General features: G+C 41.8%; 1 protein-coding gene across 5 annotated transcripts in view; it reads left to right on the plus strand.

Moving 5' to 3' along the window:
- Positions 1–8,125, plus strand: part of LOC115097864 — a 107,479-nt gene extending 99,354 nt beyond the window's left edge. For 4 of the 5 annotated variants that reach the window (XM_029614020.1, XM_029613995.1, XM_029614012.1 and 1 more), the window contains one exon: positions 7,716–8,125. Coding sequence is in view for 1 of the 5 variants with exons in the window: in XM_029614012.1 (XP_029469872.1) it covers positions 7,716–7,726 (11 nt within the window). In the remaining 4 variants the exon portion in view is untranslated. Of the gene's footprint in view, positions 1–94; positions 172–7,715 lie in introns of those variants that run through there. The other variant, XM_029614003.1, reaches the window with a different exon arrangement.
- The last annotated feature ends 3,742 nt before the right edge of the window (positions 8,126–11,867 follow it).

The following is an 11,867-nucleotide window of genomic DNA, read 5'->3' on the forward strand; positions in this document are numbered from 1 at the left end:
GGAAAAATAATTTTTTATAATTATTTATGTTTTTAATTTTTATGTTTTAATATTATTTATGATTTATTAAATATTTATATATGTTTGTTTGTAGCCCCTGAGGCAGCCACCCTTGGTGGCGAAACTCGGCCAGAGTCGGGCATATACATAAGATTTTGTATGTCTCCCTGAATAAATATTGAAAAAGACTATTGTGTGGCATCCACCATTTTGTCTTTTCCTCACGGCTTCACTGGATCGCCTACCCTGCTGTTTTTTGGAAACATCCAGCAATCCCAGCTCTTGGCAAAGAAAGTTATCACCCAGGAGCTCTTCCTTCCTGACCGTGGCCTTGGTGGGTTTACAATCAATTCTCCTATCAGCCACAATATTAAAATCCCCCCCCCCCCCCCAACCACCTATATGTATTCCAAAAGACTTAAGAGTAGGCCCACTACATGAGTGAAAAATTCATGGGAATATATATTGGGTGCATACAAATTGCAAAATGCAACCTTCTGAGGTGAAGCACACCTGCCCCAATAACATAGTAACCCTCTTTATCCTGCAACAAACATTCAACCTGGAATGGTGTTGCTTCTTATGTATGAGAATCACCACATCCCTTTTCCTGGTAGTGAAAGAAGAATATATACACTGTCCAACCCATTTCCTTTTTAATTTCACATGCTCAGCATCAGACAAATGAGTCTCTTGCAGAAATATTACCTATGAGTGCAACCTTTGAAACATAGACCACAATTTTTTCTGTTTTATTGGGGAATGAATCCCATCTATATTCAATGATGTAATTTTAATCTTTGCCATTGCAAACTATACTGTGCAAATACTTTTCTTGGCCTGTGGATGGGCCTGGTAAACAGAATATGCAAGTGGCCCTGGGGCCTCCCAGCCTAAGCCACCAGACCACTTGATCCCTCAGTCTCCTCCAGTGCCTTACCCCCACATCAAGAAAGCATAAATACCTCCCCCCTCCCCCTAACACCCTCCCCCTCCCCCCTTCTAATCATATCAGCACACACACCCATATGCAACATCAAAGCCACACCACACCAAATTAAACTCCTCCTCCCGCTCCAAGAGGCACAAAATTCCCCTCTGCAGAAACCAACATCGTTGGAACCTATGCTATGAGACATCCCTCAAATCATCCCCCTCTCCCCAAAAATGAACATAGAGAATCCCCTGGAATTGAGCAAACCAGGCAGGAGCTCATACTGTGATCTTGCAAACAAAAAGGCACTTTGCAAAAAGTTCCGACCCAGATAAAACCCTCGAAGAGAACATCCTGCAGGTCGCGTGCAGGAACCAACACACCGCCAAACATAGGTTCGGGATGAACAAAAACTCCTCCAAATCAAACACTTAATTGCAACCTTATTCGATGTTACTGTATATACGTACAATGTTACAAAGTTTTTGAGAAAATACTGTTAGGAATAATACAACAATATATAGTTATTACCTCACTTATAAGTTTACAATATAGACACCAGATGGTTAAATTACTGTATATATTTACAATGTTTAGATAATACTGTTAGAAATATGTGAATATAAAGCTATTATTACCTCATTGAAAATGTTACAATTAGAAACCAATACTGTTAAATTAATAATGTTACAATGTAAAGATAATATGAACCGTTGTCATACTATCACACAAGTTCCCATGTAAACCGATGTGATACCCACGGCTGAATGTCGGTATAGAAAAGCAAATAAATAAAAATAAATAAAAGTCGCTAAAAACCAATACAGCGACGACATTTTGAGAACTGGCAGCAGTAATGACACCAGGCTCCCAGAAGGGGAAAACTTAGCCCGATGTGAGAAACGAAACAGGCTTCAATACCACAGCTTCATCCATGTTTCCTTGATCCAGGGTGGCCAGAAACAAAGCTGCTTCTTTTTTTTATTAGTGAAAAACAGCACTTTGCTATTGTAATATAAGCGCAACTTAGCAGGAAATAGTAAAGCTAAGCGCATCCCTCTCCTGTGTTGCTCAGAGCAGGCAGGTGACATTTTGTTCCTTTGCGCAGCAACATGCACTGAGAAATCGTTAAAGAGCAGGATCCGGCGACCCTTGAAATCCGCAGCTGAGTGTTATCGTAACACCTGCAACAACTGGGTCTTATGAGTCCAGTTCAAGATGCGCACCATAACTGGCCAAAGCTTGCTATCCTTGTTGCACAGCGGGCCAGCACAGTGGATCCATTCACACCAAAGGCGATCCTCAGAAAACACCAGGCCCGGGCGTTCAGGCAGCCATTTTTCAATAAAGTCATACAGTTCATCTTCCTGCAGTGTTTCAGGCAGACCAATAATTTTCCCGTTGCTTTGCTGATTGCGATTTTCCTGGTCCTTGAGCCTCTCCGTCAGCACTGCATGTTTTGCATTTAATTTCATGATGTGTTGCTCAAGCCAGTCATCCTGATCCAAAATGTGCTGCTTTGCCTGATCCAAGCGTTTTGACTGCCCTTGCAGGTTACCTTTAATATCATCCATAGAGGTTTGTATTTTGATCGCGTGTGTGTCCAAAGCCATGGATACACTGGTCGAAATCTGAAGAAGTATCTCCGCCGAGATTGCAGCTAAAGTTTTAGTGCCCTTGTTCGAGGCCGCCATTTTGGGATCTCCGCTTTTCTTCTCTCTCCCGTTGCAGACACTTCTATGGCGCATATTCTGTCTTCCACACCCCGTTAGACACAGCGACTGGCACCTGCTCAGCAACAGGGTAAGGCACGTGGGAAAGGAGAACAGATTCGGGTCTAATTGTAGCCAGATTCAGCGATTATGGGGAGGGGGTGACCAGGAGCTCTCACACCCAACCTCCATTCAGCCCTGCACCTTGACAGGAAGTCCAAGGAGCTTCCCTTTTACCCTTTTAGCACCAACCCTTAAAACCTCACTACCTAGCTTCATTTTTTTTGTTTAATTGGTTACACACCATCCACAGCAGAAGAAAAGTTACTCGGACAGGGATCCCGGCGCATGCTGGTGCGTGTAAATACTTACATGCTGGCTTCATTCATATTTCCTGGAACGCCCATGCCCTGCCCAGACCATGCCCACGCCCCGCCCTCTTTTTCTCTAACAATTTTTGTGCATGTACTAGGAGATAAGCGCCTACTCGCGTGCTTTTTAAAATCCACATCGAGCACGCTGGTCCGACTTCTGAACATATCTCCCGACTTCAGCACGCATAAGGCTTTTAAAATTCGCCTTTAAGCAGTTTTCCCATAGAAAACCCTGGCCCTAGGTGAGCAAGGTTTAACAACTACTAATCTGAATCATATCAAATTTTTGGATCTTTTTTTCAATTTCTGATTGCAGTCACTAGAATCCCTGTTCTGATCACAATTTTGGAACATCTCCAATTTTGTCATATACCACTTAGCATATCTTTCTCAATACTTATCCAAAGAATGAATTATATGCCTGAAAAAAAAAGTTAGCTTATGTATTCTATATCTCTTTATTCTTTATCTTTATTATCCAGTGTCCTTTAATATCAAGTCTAGAATGAGCATGGAGAACTCTGTTGATTGAACTGAAAAATGATGGAACAACGGCATGTGGACTTTTAAGTGTAGCATAAAGAGTGAAAGAGTAACAAAATGTGTGATAAAATAAAAATATATAGCATAAAACAGAGAAAATTATGGTAGATAAGGACTGCCTATTTCTGATGCAATACCACAGAGCCTTTTAATCTCAGGCTTTACCCTCCATTCCTCGCATCCAAGGATCCACTGTGCATATTCCATGTTTTCTTGAGTTCTGTTACTGTTTTGTACCTCACCATTACCACTGAGAGACTGATTCATGTATCCACTATCCTTTCTGTAAAGAAATATTCATTGTGTTACTCCTGAGCCTACCCCCTTCTAGCCTCACAGCATAATCTCTTAGTTCAGAATTTATTTTCCACTGGAAAATGCTTGTATTTTGTGCATTATTTGTGTCTTTATAGTTTTGTTAGGGTACTGACTGGGCTGTAGACAGTCTATAGAAGTAAACCGGACAGCTTGAGTCCAGGTATCTAGGAGTACCTGATCAGGACAAAACCTAACAAGCCAGCAAAAGACCTGACAAGAAATGTAGTCCAGGCAAGGGCTTGAATTACAGGAAGACTCCAGACAAAAAGTCCAAGCAAAGAGGATAGTATTAGAAAGACGTCAAAAGCAAACAAAGGTCCATGAGAATGCCATGCAAGAAGTCCAAGACAAGATTCAAGAATCAAGAGACTACAAAAACAAGCAAAGTCTCATTAGGCACTCCCAGGAACTTGGGCTGTGTCCTGCACAGAGCCCTTGCAGCTGCTGAGTTATAGCCAGCATCCAGTCCGAGCTCTGCCCTTACCTGGCACAGTCACACCCTCAGAGGCATATCTTAGCATTCTGGAGGAAGCTACCACCTCTCTGACTCTATGATTCCACAGGTTAAGTCCTGCTCTAAAGATCCTGGGATTACCAGTTCAAACCTCAGCTGGTGCATCCTGAAAGGTACACCAATGAGTCTATCATACGTGCATATTTAGCCCTTAACTTCAATTCATAAGGCTTATAGCGTAGACTCTGCACTATTTTGGTAGCCCTTCTTTGGATATGACCTCCAGAACCGGATACAATACTCCAGATGAGGTCTTACAAATGACCTGTAGAGAAGTATTATCATCTTTTTATTTATTTTTTAAAACTTGTTAATTTCCATAAATTCATGAAGCATTTAGTACACAGGACATATCCCAAAACATGAATATAAAACATACCAAAATAGGCAAAAGCAAAACAGGAAAATTCATACATAATTCAGTTCTGAGCCCACAAAAAGGGAAGGATATGAAAGGAGAAATTCAAACAATTATTAAAATAAATCACCAAATCAAAAATAGAAAAGGGTGGAAAGCCTAAATAAAGTAGCATTAACTTCAAAATAGGCCTAAGGCAGCTTCTAATATAATCACATCTTCATCTGCATCTTACAGGGCAGATGGAGAAATAGACACTTATTTTACCAGATAAGAAGGCAGAAAGTTATGAAGGTTAAATAAAAATCCCATATCTTAAACTCTGGTACTTCACAATACATTTACAGGAGTATTTCAGTACAAAAAGGGCACATAATTGCTGTAACATAGGTCTTAATAACAGAAATTTGAGCAGAGATACATAGTTAATTGCATAGTTGCAACATCTTCCCATAGAGTTTCCAAATAAAGTTTCTGGCCATTTCAATAATTCTTCTTTAGACATTTACTTAGATTGGAAAAAAAAGAAACAGCAACATTATCTGGAACAGAATGTCCCTTCTCTCATTCCAGCCTCGAGGGCTCCAGCTGCTGAAATGCTGTCCCATCCAAGTTGCTGCCCCACTTCGAGCTCCCTCTAATGGTGTGGCTCCAAGGATGTCAACATCAAGAAACCAGATCCTCCTGTCTCCATTAGGGCAACAGAAGCAAATCTAACTTTGGGGGGAAAAGGATCACCGCCTCTGGTGAGAACTCTAGGCTCTCTCCTGCCATGGTGTTGCGTTCGTGCCTGTTCTCGCCCTCGCTCCACCCTCTCTACCTTAGTGGCGACTCCCTCTTTGGGTCTGACGGACAGATGCTGCCGTGGCTTCTTCTCGCCGTACTTCCTGGAATACCCGGGCTGGTCTGACGCTGCGGATCCACCATGTTCCTGATGACGTAAGGGCACGCGAGCGCTCCAGAGATGTACTGGCAAGGGCGCGAACCTCGGGGGCGTCCCCCCGTAGTGACATCATCCGCTTCCACTTTAAAAGGTCTTTGCTTGCAACTCCTAAGCGAGTTAGCAAGGGACTCCGTTGGACTAGCTTCGGCTGTCCAAGAATACTTGCACTCAACACCACCATCTTACCTAGGGGTACCTGCTCCTCAGGGGCTCCGCTCTCTCTCTTCTTGATTTCAGATTACAAAGACGGGATCCGGTACTCACTCCACAAGGGCCTATGGTGGAGGAGTAGCCTAGTGGTTAGAGCAGTGGGCTACGAACCAGGAAACCAGCGTTCGAGTCCCACTGTCACTCCTTGTGACCTTGGGCAAGTCACTTTACCCTCCATTGCCTCAGGTACAAACTTATGGGCCGATACAGTAAAGTCCACGGGAGAGCGGGCGAATACCCAGGCCACTCTCCTGTGCACGCAATTCAGTATGCAAATTAGGCCCGGCAGTAAAAACAGGTTAAAGGAGGCGCTAGGGACACTAGCGCATCCCTAGCACCTCCTTTTGGACCAGAGCGCCGGCTGTCAGCGGGTTTGACAGCTGATGCTCAATTTTGCCGGCGTCGGTTCTCGAGCCCGCTGACAGCCACGGGCTCGGAAACCAGACGCCGGCAAAATTGAGCATCCGGTTTTCGACCTGCGAGCCGCAGGCCGACTTCAAATTTTTTTTTTTTTTTTTAATTTTACTTTTGGTAACTTTTGGGACCTCCGACTTAATATCGCCATGATATTAAGTCGGAGGGTGCACAGAAAAGCAGTTTTTATTGCTTTTCTGTGCACTTTCCCGGTGCCCGAAGAAATTAGCGCCTACCTTTGGGTAGGTGCTAATTTATGAAAGTAAAATGTGCGGCTTGGCTGCACATTTTCCTTTCTGAATCACGCAGGAATACCTAATAGGGCCATCAACATGGATTTGCATGTTGCGGGCGCTATTAGGTTCGGGGGGTTGGATGCGCGTTTTCAGCCCCTTACTGAATAAGGGGTAACACTAGTGCATCGAAAACACGCATCGGAGCACACTGTACTGTATCGGCCCGTTAGATTGTAAGCCCTCTGGGGATAGGGAAATACCTACAGTACCTGAATGTAATCCACTTTGAAGTGCTGAAAAAAGTGTGAAAAGCGGAATATAACTCTAAATAAATAACATCCCTGAATTCTCAGAAGACTCCTGATTACCTGGAAGCGATTGCAGACGTGAATAATGTGAGTTCTATTACAGATAGGAACCGGTACTCGCTCCACGAGGGCCTATGTTCCTAATCTCCGAAGACTCCCTTCTGTTTAAGACGTTGTCGCAGGTATGGAGATCGTGAGTCATTATTGCAGATAGGAACCGGTACTCACTCCACGAGGGCCCATGTTCCTATATCCCTTTCTCAACTCTCTTCTATATTAGAAGCTATCATATATCTATATCTTGCGAATTCTATTATAGATTGCAGATAGGAACCGGTACTCGCTTCATGAGGGCCTATGTTCCTAAAACCCTCCAAAGACTCTTCTTTCCCATAAGCCATCTCATACACAGATATTGTGAGTTCTCATTCCAGACTGCATATAGGAATGTCTCTGGTATTTTTTGCCAGTGGATTTTCTCCCTTTACTACAGGAGTAAGCAAAGCATCGTGAGAGACACTGATTCCACCTGAGGTTTCTAACTTATGAAGTAAAATCTGATTAGTTCATAATGAGCTCCTAGATATATTGAATGATATTAATTCTGTTTTCATTGTTGTTGCACACTTTTTGTTATGATATAGCCCTTAAACGTTTGCTTTGCACACTGTCCTTTCAGGCATCTCATTTGCAGTGCCTCAGCATAAATTAATTGGCTAGAATTAATGCTTCATGTCAGAATTTGGCTTGATATGTACTAAATTGTATCCCATTAAATATATGCAGTCTACTTATAGCATATTTCCAGTCAACCAGTGTTTCAATCATATTGTCTATCTGTTTTATTACAGAGAACTCATAAGATTGTGCTTCACTACACCACCATACCATATGCAAGAAGGTGCCTTCCAATATCTGACATCATTGGTTACATCCTGTCTTATACCGGTGCAGTTGTAACAATTTCTATAGTGCTATGGTTAGATAGGTCCTATGTGCGAAATAAAAGTATTTCTACTTGTATCTAACACTTACTGAAATGTAATCAGTCATGATACTTTGACCATATGTAATGGATAATGATTCACTGAAAGCAAACTTTGATATGTCTATGACATTTTATTTATACTTATATTTTTGTAAGAGACTTTTTCCATAATATTATTCATAATGATTTGCTGTAATATTTTATATTAACAATTTTGTATCACTGATCTAAGTTATACATTCTGAAAAAGTAATAAACTGAACTCCTTACTAACGGATTACTCCAAAATTACTAAATGATTTAAAAGCAGCATTGGGGGGCGTTACCAGAGAGAGAGAGAGAGAGAGAGAGAGAGAGAGAGAGAGAGAGAGAGAGAGAGAGAGAGAGAGAGAACCTTACTATAGTGCCTATGCCCTACATAGGTATTTCAATCCCTATGGGAGGGCTACCTACTAACTCGGGGTGGGGATTAGGTATGAGCGTCGGGGGTTGGGGGCCACTTTCGCATTCCACATGAGACCTACGGACAGAACAGTGGTCTCTAGTGCAGATTTGCTGGCCATCGGAGTGAGGACACTCACTCCAAGAAGAGGTTTGGGCAACATTCTCTCCACCTAGCATGTTGTTGCCCAGGTAGAGTGTCCATCAAGCTAGGTAGAGAGAACGTTGCCCAAACCACTTCTTGGAGTGAGCGTCCTCACTCCGACGGCCAGCAAATCTGCACTAGAGACCACTGTTCTGTCCGTAGGTCTCATGTGGAATGCGAAAGTGGCCCCCAACCCCCGACGCTCATACCTATGTAGGGCATAGGCACTATAGTAAGTCTCTCTCTCTCTCTCTCTCTCTCTCTCTCTCTCTCTCACAGCTGTTAACGTGATTTGCGAATTTATCGCACGTGGTAAAGTGCTTGGAAAATGAGGCCCTAATGCAGCTATCCCTCTGAAGCTAATCATTTAGGTCTTCCAAGATTAACAATTTCTCCATTCTTTACTCTGGTTCAGCCCTGAATAAAGGATATCCACCAGCAAATGTTATAAATAATCTGAGAAGGGCAACCAAAATGATAAAGGGGGATGGAACAGCTCCCCTATGAGGAAAGGCTGAAGAGGTTAGAGCTGTTCAGCTTGGAGAAGAGATGGCTGAGGGGGGATATGATAGACGTCTTTAAGATCATGAGAGGACTTGAACGAGTAGATATGACTCGGTTATTTACACTTTCGAATAATAGAAGGACTAGGGGCCATTCCATGAAGTTAGCAAGTAGCACATTTAAGACTAATCGGAAAAAATTCTTTTTTCACTCAATGCACAATAAAGCTCTGGAATTTGTTGCCAGAGGATGTGGTTAGTGTAGCTGGGTTCAAAAAAGGTTTGGATAAGTTCTTGGAGGAGAAGTCCATTAACGGCTATTAATCAAATTTACTTAGGGAATAGCCACTGCTATTAATTGCATCGGTAGCATGGGATCTTCTTAGTGTTTGGTAATTGCCATGTTCTTGTGGTCTGGTTTGGCCTCTAATCGAAACAGGGTGCTGGGCTTGATGGACCCTTGGTCTGACCCAGCATGGCAATTTCTTATGTTCTTAAATATTTTATAAGTATCAGTCTAGATAATCATACTAACCTGCCTTGACTTTCCACTATTTATTTTCCAGAAAACAATTGCCAAATATTTTCCAATATGTATTAGCTTCTTCTCTTGAAGCATAAATCTGTCTTAGAGGTATGCTACCACCCATCTCATTTTAACTGCTTTTCACTCAACACCACTTTTTATTGACTCCAAGGAAATTCTCCCTTGTGATACTCCCTCATAATACTCACTGAATGGAATAAGACAAAACCCCTTAATAAACCAGGGCCACAAGGATTATAGGGGGATTTCTGGGGTCTTACCTCCCTCCCCATGGCTTCCTGTTCCAGCGATCCCTCCAGTTACTGTGAAATACACATGGTGATAGTTTATCTGAGTAAAATTTTATTTATTCAGGGGCTACCATAATGACACTAATACAGGGGCAGCACTTATTAAGGAAACAAAAATAAGAAAACAATAGTTTCAAAAGCATGCTTGACATCTGGTTCTTATCAGATTACAGATTTAATGCTTGCATCACATCCCCTAGTGTAGACTTGCTTACAGGAGCTAAAAAGCCTATCTTTCTGACTCATTGCTAGGGAGTGAGGAATAATAAGTTGTGTATTGTTTCTGTTCCTAATGAGGAAATGCTGAAGGGTTGTGTATTGAACCTCAGACTCTGAACAATCAGGAGACTTCCTTCGTTAAGATATGCATATGCCAATTAACACATAGATATCAAGCACTGTGATGGATGTGTACTCAGGACACAAGAAAGTAATATACAAAGAAAGGCAGAGGAAATTCCTTATATAGTCAAAGAAGAAATGCTGGTGTGTTCAGGATGAGAAAAGGTATAAAGGTGTGACTAAAGCAGATGATCATTTTCTGGTATTCATTTCTGCTAACTTTTTGGCTGGACAGCATAGCAGATTGGATATTAGTCCCTACAGAATCTTATCTTGTACTTTATTTGCCTGATTGATTTTAGTTTGTATATAACATTCTGTAGTGCTTTCTTACATCTCTCGCTAATAAAGCATTTTGCTTAAGTTTAAAAGACTGCCTGAACTGTTTATTTAAGAAACAGGATTAACAGGAATAAGATTGAAATACTTAATTTCTTAACAGTACAGCAGACATTCAGTGCAGTTTTCTCTCTGTGAAGTACAGTGGTGGGATCTGATCCCGGACAAGGGTGTCCATAGCCAAAAAGGGCTTCACCTTATTCACTAGCCAGCAACAAAGTACGCTCACCTCCTCTACTCACAGACACCTCAGAAGGGATCAGCCTTTCTCTCAGCCCAGGTGCAGGAAGCACAGGCAAGGGCAGCACTTGGATGGGTCATCTTCTGGATGGGCAACAATCAACTGACAACCCTGAGTGCTTGCTCCCTGCTGCTTTTAAAGGCTCACCTATGCATAATTCAGCAGCTTCATGCATGGTCAGATGAATACACAATTAAGGTTTTGATAGGCTGCGGTTTCCTGTGCATTCAGAATCCTTTTGTTTCTTTCTTCAGGTTCAGAGAGGTGCCAGCATGACAACTGCCAGTTATTTACATCTGACAGTGAATTGAAAAGTCCTGTTCTGGCTGCACAGATTCACACAGCACCCATTGTCTTTTATGTTTCTCTTGGCCTCACCAGTTCCATCCAGGGTGGCAGGGCCTGTAAATCTGGTCACATACACAGCAACAACTCTTTCATATCTGCATTTGTGCAGGTAGCCATACAGGTCAATGTCCATTTTTTCTGACGTCAGAAAGTCCATCTTAGCTGCTTGTTCTGTTATCAAGAATTGGAGTATGCCTACAGGATGCATCACAATAACCCAATGGAGAGGTTAAATAACATCCATGAATACTTGACCAAGGACACATTTCTAGTGTGTCCTTGGTCAAGCATTCCCTGACTCGGATTAAACTCATTACTCACCTCACCTTCAACCAACTTCCAATACCCACAACCAACTTCAGCACTACCAGTATACAGAAAACCATCACTTATGACCACTACCTTTAGATAAAAACTGTAATTATTTCAAATGAACAATTCATAATTCTTGTAATGTACCCCGTCATACTTCGGTTAATATACCATGTTAAAGTTCCTTTCATTTCATCTTTCCTCTTGCTCCCAGTTGTACTCATCCCTGTTTTATTGTAACTGTAACTATTTTATGTTTAGCACCTATTATTTATATCGTTCATTGTTCCTTTTTTCACTCCACTGTTTATTGTAAACCGGCATGATGTGATACCCTTACGAATGCCGGTATAGAAAAAATTAAAATAAATAAATAAATAAAATAAATAGTGACCTAGGACCTATGGTATTTTAGGGCTCTGTCACAATTAGAACATCATAGCAAATTACAACCATAATAAAAATCAGGCCATCACATTAAAGCATTTTAATTTAAAAACAAATTTC

This window comes from Rhinatrema bivittatum, chromosome 1 (genome assembly GCF_901001135.1).
Source record: "Rhinatrema bivittatum chromosome 1, aRhiBiv1.1, whole genome shotgun sequence".
Lineage (NCBI taxonomy): Eukaryota > Metazoa > Chordata > Amphibia > Gymnophiona > Rhinatrematidae > Rhinatrema > Rhinatrema bivittatum.